This window comes from Perognathus longimembris, chromosome 10, assembly GCF_023159225.1.
Source record: "Perognathus longimembris pacificus isolate PPM17 chromosome 10, ASM2315922v1, whole genome shotgun sequence".
Classification (NCBI taxonomy): domain Eukaryota; kingdom Metazoa; phylum Chordata; class Mammalia; order Rodentia; family Heteromyidae; genus Perognathus; species Perognathus longimembris.
The window spans coordinates 23,250,788-23,270,326 of record NC_063170.1 but is presented as its reverse complement, the minus strand read 5'-3'; the positions used below and the strand labels follow the sequence as shown (position 1 = coordinate 23,270,326).

The 19,539-nt window shown below is 36.4% G+C and overlaps 1 protein-coding gene across 4 annotated transcripts in view; it reads right to left on the bottom strand.

The window, feature by feature from the left end:
- Rpgrip1l (RPGRIP1 like) overlaps positions 1-19,539 on the bottom strand; it is a 94,817-nt gene that overhangs the window by 18,555 nt on the left and 56,723 nt on the right. For all 4 annotated transcript variants that reach the window (XM_048355588.1, XM_048355590.1, XM_048355592.1 and 1 more), the window contains 5 exons: positions 18,751-18,941; positions 18,523-18,603; positions 15,719-15,817; positions 15,175-15,337; positions 14,797-14,864 (listed from right to left, as the gene is read on the bottom strand). In XM_048355588.1, the coding sequence (XP_048211545.1) occupies positions 14,797-14,864; positions 15,175-15,337; positions 15,719-15,817; positions 18,523-18,603; positions 18,751-18,941 (602 nt within the window). The remainder of the gene's footprint in view (positions 1-14,796; positions 14,865-15,174; positions 15,338-15,718; positions 15,818-18,522; positions 18,604-18,750; positions 18,942-19,539) is intronic.

Here is a 19,539-nt window from a genome sequence, read left to right as displayed (position 1 = left end):
TCAGAATGACAAATATCAGTTGGCCTTGTTTCAAACTATGTAATGAAGTACATGTTTATCACTTCTTTTATTTAATCTACATACCTGAGAGAATTTCTATTATTCAGAGATCACTGCTGAACATTTTATCACTATTATGCTAATATACATAACTATATGAATCTGTATTAACTATAGAAGCTACATTGCATATCTCATTCTGTCATAAGACATATTTCAGTAAGGAAAACATTTTCAAACAAAGGAAATAAAATATACTGTATGTGAAATATAAAATTGTATGGGAATACACATAGAAGTAACAACTAAAATATAATTAACTTTGATTTTTGCTTAATAGGTTTTGGTGACACAGACATCAACATGAGAGGCATGAATTTTGCTTGAATAATGACTTCCAATAATTAGACCTTGATTTAAAAATGAGATCACACCAAGATAACTTCTCAGTTAAATTTGATTTTTAAAAATTTACATTAGTTCTTTACTGTCAGAATTCTTACTAGAGTCAGACATACCACTATAAATTATATACCTTCAAATAATATTTAGAAAGACCTGAAAGTAACACTTTTTTTTAATAGGAATTGACTGTTAAATGTATAACCATGTGCAAATTAACCATAGTGATTATGTAGCTATTTTGGCGCAGTAGATAATAAAATTAATCACAATGAAAAGCATAAATATATTTTAAAAATATCACCATAAAGGACAATTTCCATTGCTGTCAAACCCCCTCAATATTTGATGAAGTAATTTTACCCCCTTCGTTCAAAAGACATTTTCTTTTATTATGTATTCTAAGATACTTTAACTAAAAACTCAAATCTGAATATTTCAATAAGGTTATTTTATTATTCAGTAGATTCATGGAAATTTTACTAGGATGACAGAGAAAATTCCACACCGATCTGTCTCCACTAATACAGGTACAGGGCTGCAGCTGGCAATATTCCTAGGATTAGCATAGTATGATGAAATATTTAAAGGAAAATTTTTTCTAAAACCTAATAAATCAAATGACTGCCAAATGTCATTAAAGTGATGGTCTTTGACTTGAATATGCTTTTCATATTCAAATTTGAAAAGAAAGAGATGAAAGCCTGGAAAGGTTACTCGGTTTCAACTAATAACCTCAAGCCCTCTCCGTTCACGTGCATAAAAAATGAAGTTGGCTCTATTGTCTAATCTCACTTCAGAAAAACCCTTCTTTGCTTCCTGAAGACTATGGTAAAGAAAATATTTTAAATAATATTTTTCCTTAAGATAGACTGTGGTTGTGAAAATATTGCACCTACATGTTTTATAATTCTGGTCCAAAGGTAGCATAGTGCATAATTAAATCTTTTATATAACTTGAAATCTGACAAATTTAGAACTATGATAACATCTTATAAAACATTCATGCTTCTGCACAAAAGAATGAAAGGAAAATAACCATAAAAAGGAAGCATATACTTCTACCTTGTAAGACAGGAATTTGAAATTGTTTATTACAGAAACTAATGAAAAACAAGTGAATTTTAAAACAGCAGAGGAATCAAATTTAAGTGCTTCTTTTATTAATAATGTATTTACTATATAACCACAAGGAAGCTTGCATTTTTCTAAGAATTAATTTGAGCCAACAAATAAGCTATTATACAACACTTTAAAGCATATGATTCCAGTATCTACTTGAATCATACCAAAAAACACAGAGCAGAAGAGCACCAAAGTTGATGTAGAAGAAGTAAGCACATTCTTACTATCCAAAGAAATAAAAATAAATTAATGTCTATTTTCTTGTCCAGTTTTTTTCTAGGTATTTCTCCCCACCCCCATTAGGTCATATGACCTTTTAAGTTCTCTGATCAGCATTATATTTGTTTTCATTTGATGTTATATGAACCAACTTAAAATAAATATCTAAAGTTTTCAGCAGTATACATTCTAGGGAAGCAAATTATGAATAAAAACTTTTTCCATGCCTTATAAATTCTGATTAATGGTTCTAGACTTTTTTTTTTTTTACCATTCCAGTGTTTGAACAATTGCTTTTAAGCCTCTATAACTCAAAACTGTACCATGTGTGAAGATTGGAGATGAAGAGACACATCGACCATGTAACAGACAACTCCAACTTGGCACCTCAGGAATAAATCTATTGTTTCTTTTCTCTGCTGATCCTCTTCCCCAGCCCCACTCACCCTTTGACATTTTATGCCTCAGCTGATGACACTGTCCTTAGGTCACTGTCACCTACAACCAAAAGATCTGGGGTCATTCTTGCCATTTCTTTTTTTTTTTTTTTTTTTACATACACTGTATTATGCAGGCTGCCCATTACTGATTAAAAAGACAGTGACTAAAGCAAAGCCTTTTCAGATAGATACCTTCTAATGTCTGTTCAGGATTACTAGAGTAATATGACAGGTGATACCTTTGCAAAGTATTTGCATCTTTCAGACACAGCAAGGAGGCTGAAAGGCTTTCAGCTTTTCTTGACCTATTCCGTGTGTGTGTGTGTGTGTGTGTGTGTGTGTGTGTGTATCTATCTTTGTTAGTAGGGAAGGTGACGCTTCTCAGCACTATGTCTTGTTCACTGACTTCCCTACTGGCTTCCTTCGTTAGCATGATGTCAGCATCAGTATGTACAACTATGCTTTAAAACTGTGATTGTGGTGAACAGAAAAGAACTTCATGCAGCTTATTTTCAGTTGTCAGTAGGGATGGACATTACACACCATGTGACTGAGTGATCTAGACGTGTGATGACAGCTTAGATTGCTGACAGAGGAAAATAAGTTACGGCTCTCATGATTTGGGCCCAACTCCACCATTACTTCTTGACTGATGTGAACTAACATTTTAGGCTACAGCTTCCTATAGTTTTTACTTAGACTTTATATTGGCGTGCTTACATTTTTCATGTTTTATTTTAGGGGATCATGCTAAATTCTTCCTCTGTTCCAGCCATCACAGCAGCTACTCTCAAGTTGGTTTGTTTAGTTTCTAAAAACTAATTCAACCTGACAACCCAAATAGTGTGTTCTGTAACTGGGGATGGACTATGATAAAGCTATTAAAATTGAAATTTAACAATAGTGAGGGTACAGGGCTGAAATCAATTTTGTCTTGTAATTTTACAATGAACAAGCATTTAAGTTTTGAGTTGTAAAGCATTTTAAATATGAGAAAAGTACAGAAAGTAATTTGGCTACTCAAGTACTCATCATCTTACACAGATGTTACCATTTTGCTTTATCTGATCCAAACTTTTTGTTATTGCTGAAGGAATACACTGAATAAATTATTTCACATACAGGTAAAGCCCCCAATTGCCAAGTCCTTTCCTCTAACTTCCCATTCCCTAGAGGTAAGCACTTTGACAACACTGGCTGTATCATTCCCAAACATTTTTGTATTTTTTGCTAAATATACATACATATGTAAACAGTATTCTATTCTGTTCTTAAATTTTATATCAGTAGCATCCTAGTCTGTTAACCCACAACTTAATTTTTTCACTCAATACTATGGGTTTGTTTTTTGTTTTGGTGGTGGTAAGGTTTGACCTTAGAACCTCATACAGGACCTTTCCTTCCATTCCCATTCCAATGACGCTTTTGAAATTCATAACTGAAATGCATATTAACTTGTTCAGAACTGCATTTGTATTACACATGTTATATATAGTAGTCCACTTAAACATTTACCTGCAAATGGACATTTAATCTGTTTTAATGTTTTGGCTATTACAAATATTGTTAAATATCCTTTTATGCTTTTGTTTGTACACTCAAGATTCTCCTAGGAGTAGAAATGATGAGTAATGGTAATGAGGACCTTTCTTTTTCAAAGGTTCATCAAATTAGTCTCTGAGTAAATTAAGTGTGTATGTGTGTGTTTGTGTATATAGATGCTATAATATGTAGAACCAGTTTTTTTGAAACAAAACAAGACAATATGGAAATAGAAAGTGATCTGTATCTACACTCTTGAGTTCAAATTTCCAGTGAAATGAATTCTAAGACAAGTTCAAAAGAGTTCAGTTAACCTCACTACTGATACTGGTAGAACCATATATAACAGAGCAGAATTGCATATTGATTAATGCTGATTCTTACAACTTCCCTTGTTTTTCTGTTGGTCTTAGGGCTTGAACTTGGGACCTGGGCATTGTCCCTGAGCTCTTTTGCTCAAGGCTAGCACTCTACCACTTGAGCCACAACTCCACTTCCAGTTTTCTGGTGGTTAAGTGGAGATAATAGTCTCATGGACTTTCCTGCCTGGACTGGCTTTGAACCATGATCCTCAGATCTCAGCCTCCTGAGTAGCTAGGACTACAGGAGTGAGCCACCAGTTCACTGTCAAGGTACCAGTGTTCTAACAAAAGAATCTACCTTTTATAACATTCCTGTTAAAATTCAGTACGCATAACAAGTTGTCTACATGTTTACAACAGTGATGGGGATCAAAGTGGCTCAGGGGCTGTTTTTATTCTGAGAACACTGTCATAGTCTTCCTTATACACCTTGTACACTCCTGTGTCTATAATGGTCAGGAAATTACAGAAAGTTGTTACTGTGTTTTCTAAAGCAGTCAATCACTTAGATTATTTCTCCTGTCTTAATACACCTGAGGGCCATGACACAATGTCATCATTAATTGTGGTTCCTATCCAGGAATGTGAAGGAAGGAATTTTAAAAAAGCACACTCAATTTCAGTGATTTTGATTGCTATTCCACTTTCACCGTCAGTGAGAACATATGTTGTAGTGCAGTGGTTCTCAACTAGAGGTGGGTGTAATTAGAATCACCAGGGAATTATAAACAAAAACCTGATGTAAATAATCTGGGTGGAGTGTTGGCCCTTACATCTAGAAATGCTCCCTGGATGACATTAATGTGAAGCGAAGTATGAAAAATTCTACTTTTCATAAGAGCTGTGGTTCCCACACTTTTTCACACTCCATAATTATCTGATAAAGTAGACTTATCCAGGCACAGGCCTCAAATCCCAGCATTGAAGGCAGGAGGACCCAGAGTTTAAGGCCAGGCTGGCTGTATAGCAAGATCCTGTCTCACAAAACATCCCAATCCAAAAGGCAAAAGCCAGAGACTGTGGGTCTCTACATTAAGGGCTTCTGACTCATCAGGTTTGAGGTGTAGTCCAGAACTGGTATCTTTCAACTTTGAGGTGACACTGATGTTGCTCGTTTGGGGATCACACTTTGGGAAATATTGCTATACACTAAAATAGCCATTCTGCAGCTCCTCTCTTCTAACCCAGCTGTAGAAAAGCTTCCACAGTATTCATATTTAAGTATTTTAAAATTAGATATTTTAACAGAATTAGCTAAGAAATTATTTCCTTTTTAGAGGATATGCTTATCACTGGAAATAGCCCGATAAAACAAATTTTATTTTATAATTTTGTATTATCTGCTGAAAAGAGGTATCATTAGATATCAAATCTAGTAAAGTTTACTTGAATAAGGAAAAGCAAAACTAATTCATGAAGTGAAAAGCCTCCAGAAACAAAACAGGCTTTGAGGACTCCATCTATCAATGTTATCAGACAGTATTTATAGAAAATGGCAGGTGAGATATAGAAAAAAAACCCAATTGGCTAATGCCAAGTCAACCAGTCATTGCGTTATGGCTTGACTTCTTATTTCCAGCTGAACTAGTTTAATGGCTACAAGGCCTTCTGCAACCAACCAAACAAAGATCACTTACTGCGATTAAACTGTACATTGGTTTGGTTTTGTTTAGCCCAGTCCAAATTTGAGGCCTCCTGCAAAATTTTAATTGACACATTCATCCCTGACATTGTTATTTTTGCACTGCAAATGAAAGAATCTCTATTGCAAGTGCTCAACTTTGCTCTTGTAGAGTAGAAGCAGCCACAGACAATGTTAGTGGATGGGTGTGGAGGAGTTCCAATTCAACTTTAACTTCCCAAAAGGGGATTACATTTCGCACATTGTCTGCTGACTCCTGCCCTAGCCTAGAGACATCACTGCAAACATGACTGTATATCCTTCCAGGCAGTTTCTGTGTTTATAAGTGTCATCTGTATGCTCAAATAAAAGTCATATATATGTACATATGTATACTCACTTTAAAAATGAATGATCAATACAGCATAATTATATATTTTGGCATTGTATGATAGGAGGAAAAGAGTGTTCACATGCTGCAAAGTATAAAAATGTTCATTTTGGGCTGCAGGTGTTGCTCAGTGTTAGACTAGTTGGCTGCAAGGCCATAAATTCAAACTCCAGTACTGCCAAGGAAAAAAATTCATTTGGGCCAGAAGAGTCTGTATTAGCAAAATCTGGTAGAAACCCAAGAGGCTACCAAAAGAGGCATATTTAATTAAATGTGTAAACAGACACATAATGGGATATTATGCACATTTTTATGTATACTTCTATGGAAAGATGTTCATAGCATATTAGACATAACTAAGTTATCAAAAACATAAAAATAATGTTCAAAGCAATTACTACCTGGAGAGTATTTAACATTTCCTGTTTAGTAAAATATATCTAAAAACCTATCTTAAGTTTCCATGTATAAAATGTTGAGAAGGGCTTATTACCCAGTAGTAGGATATCACGTTTGATTTTTAAGTGATTTAATAATTTTTCATATGTGAATTCTAAAAGTAGCACACTGTATTTGCATTTTGACTTTCAAAGTTTAAAAAATATATTTGCCAAATATCCTTAATGCAATCACCTGGGAATGCCAGCTTAGTTCTCAGAGAAGCTGGTTTCCACATAGAACTGAAATTTAGTCCAATTGGGGATGGCAGATTTTACAAAACTGCTATTAGTAGGAACAGAGAAAGAAGAATGCACATATACACTGCACAGAAGAGCCAATTCTCATTCAACCTGTGACCTGTGGGCACATTTTAAGACAACAGTGAGTTGATGCAATATATTTTGTTGTGAAAATAAATGCATCTTTTAAATGATAAAGTTGGAAATAATATAAAAGGATGATAATTCTTTTTTCATGCCATGGCAAATGCAAACTCTCAGCTTTGACATCTTTTTTGAGGACCTGAAACAAGGCTTTTAATCAATGTATTATACATCAAATTGATACTGTTAAACTTCTGATTATTCAAATTAATAAAATATTCATAGAGAAATGTCCAAAGTTTTACGTTTCTCAGACTTCCACTCGCCCCACCCCCACTAATTATCATGCCTAGAAGCTTTCTAGCAAACTCAGCAGTCATCAGGCTGACGGGATCTGACAGGCCAGCAAGGCCCAATTACACTTGCACTCTGTGCTACTTTGATGTCCGGGAAACGAAGAGAGATAGGGGCAAATTGGGTAGCACATTATGTTAATGACTTGATTGAATCCAGCCACTAAACTTTATGTAGTCTGTTAAAAAAGATGCTAACACTAATTATACCACTTTGGAAAGGAAAGGAGGGGACAAGCATTTCATACTGACAAAGTGAAGCTCATAAATGTTGTAAATGAAATGAAACAAAATGAAGTAATCTATGATTAATTATAGATCACAGACATGAAGAAAGGAGAAAGAACCAAGGAATATGTAGAAGTCTCAGGATATCTGCTGGATTCTTATTAAGGATTAACATTTCTGATAAGTGTCTATGAGTTTCAGATTCTGTACCTCCAAGAAACTGAATGGATCTTAAAGTGCTTATGTAGTGATGTGAGAATTCAAAGTCATGAATGTACACCAATTATATTTATTTAGGACAAGACTAGACCTAAGTTTGCAACTTATAAAGGACATTTTAAAAAATGAAGTCTTGTACAGCAAGGTTACTATAAAATATGGTTTTCTGAATACTTTTTAACTAGTTGGGTATACCTAATGTGTCTTTTACATTATTGACAACATTTTAAAAAATGCATCCACAGAGTGCTCCTTAAGAACAGGAGCCCAGTTTTCTTACTGCTCTATTTCCAGTCTTAAGAACAAGGCATGGAACATGGCAAATACTCATTAAATATTTGTTTTATGAGTGTGTGATCTTCCCTCAGAAGAAGCTGGGAGTAGTTGCATACACCTGTAGATCCAGCTACTCAAGAGGGTGAGGAGGATCACTTGAGTCTAGTAGTTCAAGAGCTTCCTGGGCACCATAATAGGACTCTGGCCTCAATAACAACAAAAACCTCAGGGGCCACAAGCAGGGCATTTCAGCCCATACTGTGCACCATAACAGGCTTGGCCCATTCTAAGACATTTTGAATGACAGAACATGTTCCATGTTCTCTCAATTTCTCATATTCTTTGTTTCTCTGGCTTATGAAGATCCTTTCCCAATTTTTTTAACTCCTAATCATCTTCAACACTTGGTTTGAGTTTTACCAACTCTAGAAAGTTCATAAAGGCCCCTTGCCTAGGCCCCTCAAGATGACTTAGGCACCCCTCCCCTCAGAATGCTCATGGCACCCTATGGATCCTGTTCTAGTACTGACCACATGCTTTACACAGCCACCTCTCCAAATCCAGAGACACTGGTTCCAGGAAAACATCCTCCTCATATGCTCAAATTTATAATTGAAAATGGGGTATCAAGTTAGGCATGGTGACACACACAGGTAATCCTGGTACTTAGGAGAATTTCAAGTTTGAGGCTAGCCTGGGCTACAGAGCAAGACCACGTCTCCAACAGACAAAAGAAAAGTGTAGACAGTACTTGTAAACTATCTTCTCACAAACCTTAAATCATGTCTAGACTTCTTATGATGTGTTAAGGAATAATGAGAATAAGCCTGTTAATGTTCAGTACAGATGCATTTGTTTTAAAATGTTTTTGAGATTTAAACCCACAGATGTGTAGAACCTGTGGAAATGGAGAATTGGAAGGCTGTGACTCCCTTATGGGAAGGGACCACTTCTTTTATGTCTGCCTACTGCCCAGTAGATACAGAGTTAACTGTTATAAGGAGATATTACAAAGAAGGTATCCAGCAACACATTCTGCTATAGTTTGGATATGAAATGCCTTCCATAGGTATGTATGTTAAAGGATTGCTAGTATAATATAGGCAACCTTTAAGAGATGGAGTCTAGGAGGAGAAAGTTAGATTATTAGGGAGAAAGCCCTTGAAAGGGATATTGGGACTCCAGATCCTTCACTTCATGTCCAGGGGTGAAGGAAGAAGTGAACATGCTTTCCTTTGCCCTTTGTTCCTGCCATGTCATGCTGTTTCTCTCGTAGGTTCAAAAGCAATGGGGCCAATTGACCATGGATTGAATGCTCTAAAACTGTTAGCTAAAATACACCTTTGCTCTCTATAAGCTCATTATCTTAGGAATTTTGCTGCAGTAACCGAAAGCTAACTGACACATCTTATTTCCTATGAAGCCCACTATCACTATTTTGAGATTTCTATCCTGTCATAGCTCCCTAATAAGCTACAATTATTTCTGAGCTTTTACAAGGATCTGTAGCACTACCAGTAACTGAACAAAATGAAAGCCTGATTCCTCTTGATACACTGAGGACCTAGGACCATTTTAGTAGTATTTCTACCAAAGGTATAGCCAGTCTCAATAAGGAACATCAAATTTAAATTGACAAGATCTTTCAATACAAATGGCTCACAGTCAAAAATGACAATGTTATGAAAGGGCAAGACAAATGCTGAGAACCCATCTCAGATTAACAAAGGTGGAGGACACATTGGAAACAAACGCATTGGGTAATCCTGATCTCATTTTAGACTAGATTAATAAAATAATTAACACTAATATAAGCTGAGTGGCAACTGAGATGTTGCCTTGTTGTTTTGTCCCCTGGAGGGGAGGAGCTCTATATCCTCACATGGCAGAAGGGCCCAGAGCCCTCTTGTATGAATGCCAATCCCATTCCTGATCATGGTGCTCTCAGACGTAATCACCTCTCAGAGGTCATAGCTTTTAATGCTGTAATACATTCCACATGAATTGTAGGGGAGACATGGTGATTTTAGTTTTCTTCCTAAGCTTACAGATTATGCCACTTTACTATATTTGGTGTACAGATTTCACCTACTAACATATAACACTGGTCATATGTTTTCAGAGAAGTTTCAAAGAAGTTTTAAAATTAATGGGAGCTGACTTATGGCTACTGAGGCATGAAGAACTGCATGCTGTAAATGATGCTCACATTTTTTAGATATCATTATAGCAAGGTTTACTTTGGGCAGGAAGTGATGACCATATTAGGCTTTAGTAAAGTAACACATACTTTCCATGAAGTAAGGAAACCCCATTTCAGTTTGCTACAAAGGAAATTACTTGACTATTTCAGAAGCATAGGTCTTTCCTTTGCTACCAAAAGCTTTAACTCATGGTTTTGTTCTGTCTTAGTTATAAGCAATGCACAATTCACTGTGATGCTAGCAACATTGCAGACACCCAAATGGTTCTGCTATAGGTCCAAAACAGGATTTTGTGGGCTCCAAACATTTTAGCATATTTAGCAGCCACTTTGACCTCCATCTACTAGATGCCACTAGCAGTTCTTTCAAATGTGACAACAAAAAAAATCTCTCCAGAGACTGACAAATATCCTTTAGTGGACAAAATTGCCCCTCACCTCCACCCCAAGCTGAGATTCATTAGTATAAGACTGAGACAAAAACTTCCCAGACATTCAAAGTTAAGTTTAGGCAATGTTTATAAAGTACAATGAACCACTGCAAGGTCTCTTAGTATCTACTATAGAATAAAATGTAAACTCTTTAGTCTGTGGCTCAGGGTGCAAAGGAGTGCATTATGGATGTCTAAAACAGTGCACACCCTCCTTGTACTGGAAGCCATGTCATTTTTTCTCCCAACCCGACAAAGACTTAGACCAGAGGCTAGGTGAGGCTGATCAGGAACATTCCATGTATTGGTTTGCCATAGACTAGATGATACTGTTGAAAGTCATTATGTAATACAAACTTGGACAGATGAGGTGCTCTGCTGTCACAGATGTCTCCATGAAATAAAAGACATGTTCTGTTTGTAGAGATACTAAGCTAAGAACTGTGAAAAAGTAGCTAACAGAAGCATTATAATTTTTACTGATATAGGAAGACATTCTATTTTTTTTGTCAAGGTGATGTATAGAGGGGTTACAGTTTCTTATGTAAGGCAGTAAGTACATTTCTTATCAAACTTGCTACCTCCTCCCTCATATTTCTCCCATCTTTCTTCCTTCCCAATGCTCCCCTCTCCCAGCTGTACAGTTGGTTTACAGCATAATGTCTTATAAGTATTGCTGTTGTATTGGTTCACCTTTTACCCTTTGTCTTTCCATTTTGTTGTTTCCCTTTACTTTCCTAGTTCTGATAAATGTATATACAATACCCAGGGAACCAAAATCAGTTACAGTAACATCAGGGGTAAAACCATGGGGAAGAAAGACAAAATAAAAAGGCATAATTTAAACGCCACTTATTTCCATAACTTGGGGTTCATTTTGCTTAGCATCATCTTATGTGATCATATGTACATAGCTTTGAGCTATTGTGATCATCTGTAGGACTATCCTAGACATATACTAATTATTACTAATGAGGGAAACCATAGAGTCTATGTTTCTTTGGGTCTGGCTCACTTCACTTAGGATGATCCTCAAAAGAAACAACTGGCCCATTAATAAAGACTTAAAGAGAGACTTCTCTGAGAGGAAATGAGAATGGCCAAAAGGCACTTGAAGAAGAAATGTTCCACATCACTAGCTATAAAAGAAATGCAAATAAAACATTTGAGATTCCACCTCACCCCAGTTAAGAATGGCCATTATAAAGAAAACCAATAACAATAGATGCTGGAGGAGATTTGGCAAAAGGAAACCCTACTGTTGGTGTGAGTGTAAACTTGTTCAACCACTCTGGAAAGCGGTGTGGAGATCCTCAAAAAGCTGAACATAGAGGTCCCCTATGACCCAGCAACCCCACTTTTGTGCATTTACCTAAAGGATCACAAGCAAGACCACACTAAACCTACCAGCACAACCATGTTCATCGCAGCACAATTGACCATCACTAAAATATGGAACTAACCCAGATGCCCCTCAGTAGATGAATAGATCAAGACAATGTGGTACATATACACAATGGAATTCTATGCTTCTATCAGAAAGAATGACATTGCCCCACTCGTACTATGCCTACTTAATCTTTGATAAAGGAGCTAAAACAATAGCTTGGAAGAAAGATAGCCTCTTTAACAAATTGTGCTGGAAAAACTGGCTCAACACATGCAACAAACTAAAACTAGATCCTTATATATCACCCTGCACCAAAATCAATTCCAAATGGATTAAAGACCTCGAAATCAAAACAGACACCCTGAAAACACTAAAGGAAGGAGTAGGAGAAACACTTGGGCTCCTTGGCGAAGGATGGAACTTCCTTAACAAAGACCCAGAATGGCTACAAATTAAAGAAAGATTGGACAAATGGGACTGCATCAAACTTCAGAGCTTCTGCACGGCAAAGGACATAGCTCACAAGATAAACAGAAAGCCCATAGACTGGGAGAAGATCTTTACCAGCCATTCAACGGACAAAGGCCTCATATCTAAAATATATGCAGAACTAAAAAAATTACCTTCTTCCAAAACAAAACCGCAAAGAACCAATAGCCCCCTCATCAAGTGGGCTAAAGACTTACAAAGAGACTTCTCTGATGAGGAATTGAGAATGGCCAAGAGACATATGAAAAAATGCTCTACATCACTGGCCATAAAAGAAATGCAAATCAAAACAACATTGAGATTCCATCTCACCCCAGTAAGAATGTCATATATCAAGAAAACTAACAATAACAATTGTTGGAGGGGATGTGGCCAAAAGGGAACCCTACTTCACTGTTGGTGGGAATGTAAACTGGTTCAGCCACTCTGGCAAGCAGTATGGAGAAGGCTAAATATAGAACTCCCCTATGACCCAGCAGCCCCACTTTTGGGTATCTATCCAAAAGACCACAAACAAAATCACAGTAATGCCACCAGCACAACAATGTTCATCACAGCACAATTTGTCATAGTGAGAATCTGGAACCAACCCAGATGCCCCTCAGTAGACAAATGGATCAGGAAAATGTGGTACATATACACAATGGAATTTTATGCCTCTATCAGAAAGAATGGCATTGTCCCATTTGTAAGGAAATGGAAAGACTTGGAAAAAATTATACTAAGTGAAGTGAGCCAGACCCAAAGAAACATGGACTCTATGGTCTCCCTTATTGGGAATAATTAGTACAGGTTTAGGCTAGTCATAGCAGAGCACCACAAGGCCCAACAGCTATACCCTTATGAACACATAACGATGATCCTAAGTGAAATGAACTCCATGTTATGGAGACAATTGTTATATCACAGTTGTAACTACTTTCAACATCCCATGTGTATCTGTAGCTTCTATTATTGATGATGTTCTTGTATCACCTTCCTGTGGTTGTACCTACACTATCTCTGTAATCTTATCTGAGTATATTGGAAACCGTGTATACTGGTATTGGAATTAGGAAATTGAAAGGGAATACCAAAATTGAGAGACACAGGGTAAAAAAAGAGAAACAACTACAAAAGCAATACTTGCAAAACTGGTGTAAGTAAAGTGAACACCTCAGGGGGGGAAAGGGTAAGGGGGAGGGGGGAGGGGGATATGAGGGACAAGGTAACAAACAGTACAAGAAATGTATCCAATGCCTAACGTATGAAACTGTAACCTCTCTGTACATCAGTTTGATAATAAAAATTTGGAAAAAAAAAGAAATGGGAAGATGGGAGACATTCTATAAAAGGAACCAAATGATGCACTTTAGAAAAAGTTAGATGATCAGGTTTATTTTCATTGATTTTATAAAAAAATTTCCCCACTACAATAAAAAATGTTTTGGTAAACAGTATAGTATACACTATATACATTCTTTTATACAGTTTAAAATACAGTTCTCTTAAGAACGAATACCTGCATACAACTAATTATCTTGCATGAAGGCTTATGTCCAAAACAACCTTACCAGTTTATCATCGGAAATATTTAAAAATGACAAATGCAACCTTATATTTTGAGTTCTTTTTTCTCCCTTTTTGGTTGGAGCTGATGTTTGAACTTGGGACTTATGTTTGTTAGGCAGGCAGTGTGCTGTTAACTCATGCATCTAGTACTTTTCTTCACTGGTTATTTTGAGATAGGGTTTTGCTAAGACAGGACCATCCTTTTTCTATTTTCCTCTTCTTTCTGTAGCTGGGGTGACAGGTGTTCCTATGCTCAGCTTCTTCTGCTGGGAAGAAGCTAGTCTAGGCTGGCCTAAAAACACAATCCTCTCAATCTCAGTCACCTACACAGCTGAGATGACAGGTGCATGCTGTCACACCCAGCTAGTGGTTGAGAATGGGTCTTAATAAACTTCTTCCCGGGCTGGCTTCAAATCTCAATTTGCATGATCTCAGTCTTTTGAGTATTTGAGTATCTAAGGCTGTATGTGTGAGCCATTGGTACCTGGAACATATGAATTATTTAAAATTCAGGTCTGATTCAGTACATAACTGTACATTAGTTCTGGAAAGAAGTCAAGGAAGTGAGTTGGCTTTAGCAAGTTCCTATCTCAGTTACTGGTGTTAGGAAATCTTGGTTTATACGTAGCAGTCTATTACATAATGCCACCATAAGTAAATCTCTTGGTTATGAGAAACATTAAAAAATGTTCAGAAGCATTTCTGCTTTAAAATTTTCATTGAGTCCACTGTATCATGAACAAAAGGCAGACTTATGTTAGAACATTTCTAGTTGGCATCAGCTACTGACCTGTTTATTCTTGAAGACAGGGTCTGAAATAATACAGTCATCACTATCAGAATCTGATCTATCTTCATCTGTTAAGAAATGAGAGGGTGATATTTAACCAAAAAGTCAAGACTAAAGGATAATCCAGTTAATAATATTGAGCCCAAATAATATAAAAGTAGTTAAAACAAATTGTGGACAGTGACACTTGTATTCTATTGAACTCCAAGGTGACATAAGAAGAGATACAGTAACTTTATCTAGCCATACTAAGCAGGCAGAATGAACTGTAACCCAGATTTCTGTCAAGAAATAGGTATCATGAGATAGAGTTCTGAGAGGTATTCTCTAATAGACTAAATACAGAAATGAGTAAAGGAAATAACGTGAAAGAGCTACCTTCTGGTTCTAATTCTTCTGTGACTTCAGTTTCATCCTCAGAAGAAGCTGGGCTTTGCTCGGCAAGCTGGCCCTCAGACAGCAAGGAAAAGTCGTCTTCTTTTCCTTGCTGTGTTTTCTCAGTATTCTCTTTTGCCTTAGTTCCACTACTTTCTTGTGAACCCTATGGCAAGAAAAGCTGTATTTACTGCTTATACCACATTTTAAATTAAGATATGCACTACATATGAGAGATTTATTATAAAGCAATCACTTAAATTTTATTGATAAATGAAAATTCAGTGTATATTCAGATTTTCATTGAGCTCAAGAATAAAAAATGCACTGATTCCCAAATGACTTTAAATCTTGCATCTTATATTACACACCAATATCAGTATAACTGTAGCTGTTGTCTTTATCATATTTTCTCTTTTTACTGAAAGATAGTCACATAAAAATGGGGTGAATGTTATTATTTTCTGAATTATGACAATACTCACAAGGTATTGTCTCTAAGAATCAACTTAAACTATTCGAAAATAATTTTAATAGAAATGCATACCTTGGCAATATGTAAAGCATTGGGTATAATAATTTCCATTTCTGGTGTCTGCTCTTCTGGTGAGATTTCTTTCAAATCTTCTAGAGGAGTAGACGTTTCCTTGTATTAAGTAAAAATATGAATGCATGTTATTTTGTATTTACTACTAAATCCCAGATGATTCTAAGGATTTTACATAAATATATATATGAATATGTACATATATGTACATATGTCAATAAAAGTTGGTAGAAATATAATCACTACTCAGTAGTTCTGTAATTATATTTCAACAAACATGGTGAGTGTCCCCTTTCCCTTCTTTTCTCCTTCTCCCCCTCCCACCCATTGAGCTACATCCCAAATTAATCTTCTTCAAAATATGTGCATATACATTTCAACAAATGAAAGCATAGTCCATGGACTCCTTATTATAGCAAAAAAGCGGGGAGCAATGAAAATGTACAATAGGGCATTAACTGAAATATGATACATTCTAACACCTGAGTTCTCTGTAACTATGAAAACATTATGATGTAGATATGTACTCGGTGACCTCACAGAACACACCAAAAAGTGCTGCATAGAGCTATGGAACAGGATGCAAAGGTGTTTAAAATTTTGTTTAAAAACCTGCCATCAAACATATGTATGTATATGTTTCCATAGGGAAAAATATGGAAGAAAATTCACCAAAACTCTGAGTTACAGTTTTGGATAAGTCTGATTTTATTTTACTGATTTTTAGGGTATATTTTCGAATATTCTATGATGTATATTAGTCATATAACTCAAAAAAGCATATATGCTAGAATAGGCATGTGCTTCCTATAATCAATATCATCTTACTGTATCAAATAACTTTTAGTCAATTTGGGGGAGGGGCTGGTATTGGGGTTTGAATTCAGCGTGTGGTACTTGCTAAGCAGGTGTCTTGAGATACCCAGCTTTTATAATCAATTTTTTTAGTTCAAAAACTGATGTTAATTTTTAGAATAGTCTATAATTTTTTTTACTATTTTAAAATAAGACATGCTGCATAAAGGAAATGTAAAAGATGAACACAAAAACATAAATGGATACAGGTGTATATTTCTAATGTCAGATTAATTTAACTTGTTCATAATTTTTTTTTTTTTTTTGGCCAGTCCTGGGCCCTGGACTCAGGTCCTGAGCATCGTCCCTGGCTTCTTCCCGCTCAAGGCTAGCACTCTGCCACCTGAACCACAGCGCCCCTTCTGGCCGTTTTCCATATATGTGGTGCTGGGGAATCGAACCGAGAGCTCCAGTGTGTAGGAGGCAAGCACTCTTGCCACTAGGCCATATTCCCAGCCCTGTTCATAATTTTTTGACATAGATGATTATGTGATCACCATTATTCAACCATTATCACATCTCTATATAAATGTCTTTTTAAAATATGAATGCTCATTTACCTTGGACTCAAACCCCATCTATACTACCTTGACTATGAGGGGCTATGAGGAGTTGCTTAACTTCTCTTAATATCACTGTTTCCATCATTCAAATAGTGTGGATTACATAGGCCTAGTGTGAGGATTAAATGAGCCCAATGTGTAAAAACAATTCATCTTAGTGCCTGGCATGTAGGAAGTGCTCAATACCTTCTAGCCATAAATATTCTCTGAACTATAACTATTGAATTCATTTGCTTAGCACATATGTATCAAATGCTTTGTATATGCCAGGAAGTATATTAAGCCTTGAGAAGATGAACTATTTTGCTGTGGATGATGGAAACATAGGATACATACATAAGCAAGGATCTATAGGCTTAAGGTTTCTGTTCTTTTATTATGGAAGCTATATGCTACAGACATTTTAAAAAGGTCTATGAGAGATGATGGTGATGAGCGGTAATAGTGTAGATGATAAGAATACTGGACATACTTTCAAGGTGTCTACAGTTGACAGCTTTTGTGCATGAATTGAATGTGGGTATGAGAAAAAGAGGAGTCACAAGTGTTCTTCCAAAATGTCATGCTTGTACAACTGAGCAAATGATTACGATATTTACTAAAAATGGCAAGCACTGAAAGAGGCAAAGATTTAGGAAGATGTTTGGTTCAAGAGTTAGGTATTTGACATATTAACTTTAAATTTCTATCAGAGTATATATTGCATATGAAATAAGCAGCACAAAATAAATTTAGGAATCAGCAGTGAGGCTGAGGTATTATAAATATAGGAGTGTCAACGTACAGTTAGATGCTTTTTAAAGCCAGGGGTCTGGAAAGATCTCTTAATGTAGATGCAGATTGCAAAGAGGTCTGAATACTAACTGCTGAGTCACTTCAGTATTTAGAGATCTGGTCCAGGACAGTGAGAGGCATAACTGGTAAGGCTGGAGGATAACTAGCAAGGCATGATATTCCAGGGGTCAGAAAAAGAGTGAGTATTCTACATGTCATGAGGGAGTGAGTATTTCACATTCTCTAGAGCAACAGAACTGGTAACAGAACTGACTACTAAATAAGGCAAAAAAAAAAAAGTTTCTGTGACATTACCAAGAGTGGTTTTATGAAGATAAAAGCCTGACTGGAGTAAGTTCAAATAAACTGTAAAGAAAAGGAGACAGAATTCAGGCAACATTTTTGAAGACAGTAGCTAGGAAGAGAGATGGGGCTACGAAAGGGCTTAGATCAATAAATATAAGCAGTTAATACACATACAAAAGTGCCTTTTTTCCAGGAAAATGATGTACTTTACTCTCTTTGCTTCCATTTAAGTCAGAGAAGCTCTAGTATGCCTCTCTTTTATTTCTGATACTTGTTACAGAAAAAAAAATGAGTTTTAGTACTTACACAACTCTGTGGTATGGTATCCACAAAAGACACCTTCTTCTCCACAGGTGCTAGACGTTGTCTTGGTTTAGGTCTTGGTGCCTAAGATAAACCAATATGTCATACTCTAAGTATGATGTTTATTACTTTTCGGTAAGACCATAGTGCCATTTTAGCAGAGTTTGTTTGGGTATTAAGATTACATTAAAGATTCTGTTTGAAAGGAAATTAAAGGTCACTATTACTCACTGCAACTAATGTGCTAACAGAGGGTGTTGAAGGTAGTCTCTGCACAGCTTCTAGCTCATCTTCCTGTGGGACATTTTCTATGACCTCAGTAGTTATTGATCCAGTTGGTGGAAGGTAAGCAAGTTTCCATTTCAATATAACTTGTATGGTACCTGCAGGATGCTTTTGGTGATCTGTTAACTCAAATATCCCTGCCAAATTGTAAAAATAGTCTTAATTAATGCTGGAGTATAGTTTTTTAATTTTATTGTCAAGGTGATCTACAGAGGGGTTACAGTTACATATGTAGTGAGTACATTTCTTTTTTTTTTTGGCCAGTCCTGGGGCTTGGACTCAGGGCCTGAGCACTGTCCCTGGCTTCCTTTTTGCTCAAGGCAAGCACTCTGCCACTTGAGCCACAGCGCCACTTCTGGCCATTTTCTAGATATGTGGTGCTGGAGAATCGAACCCAGGGCTTCATGTATACGAGGCGCGCTCTCTTGCCACTAGGCCATATTCCCAGCCCTGTGAGTACATTTCTTGCCAAACTTGTTACCCCACCATCATTTTTCTCCCAGTTTCCCTCTCCCCTAACTCTCTTCCCAATTTGGACAGTTCATTTCCAATATATTGTCTTTTGAGTATTGCTGTTGCATTGGTTCTTGGTCCCTTGGTCCTATTCCTCACCATTTTGTGGTTCCCCTTCCCTCCCCTAATTCAGATAAATGTATATACAATACTCAAGAGTACCAAAATCACAATGGGGGATAAGCCATAGGGGGAAAAAATGAAAGAAAAGAGAAATAACTT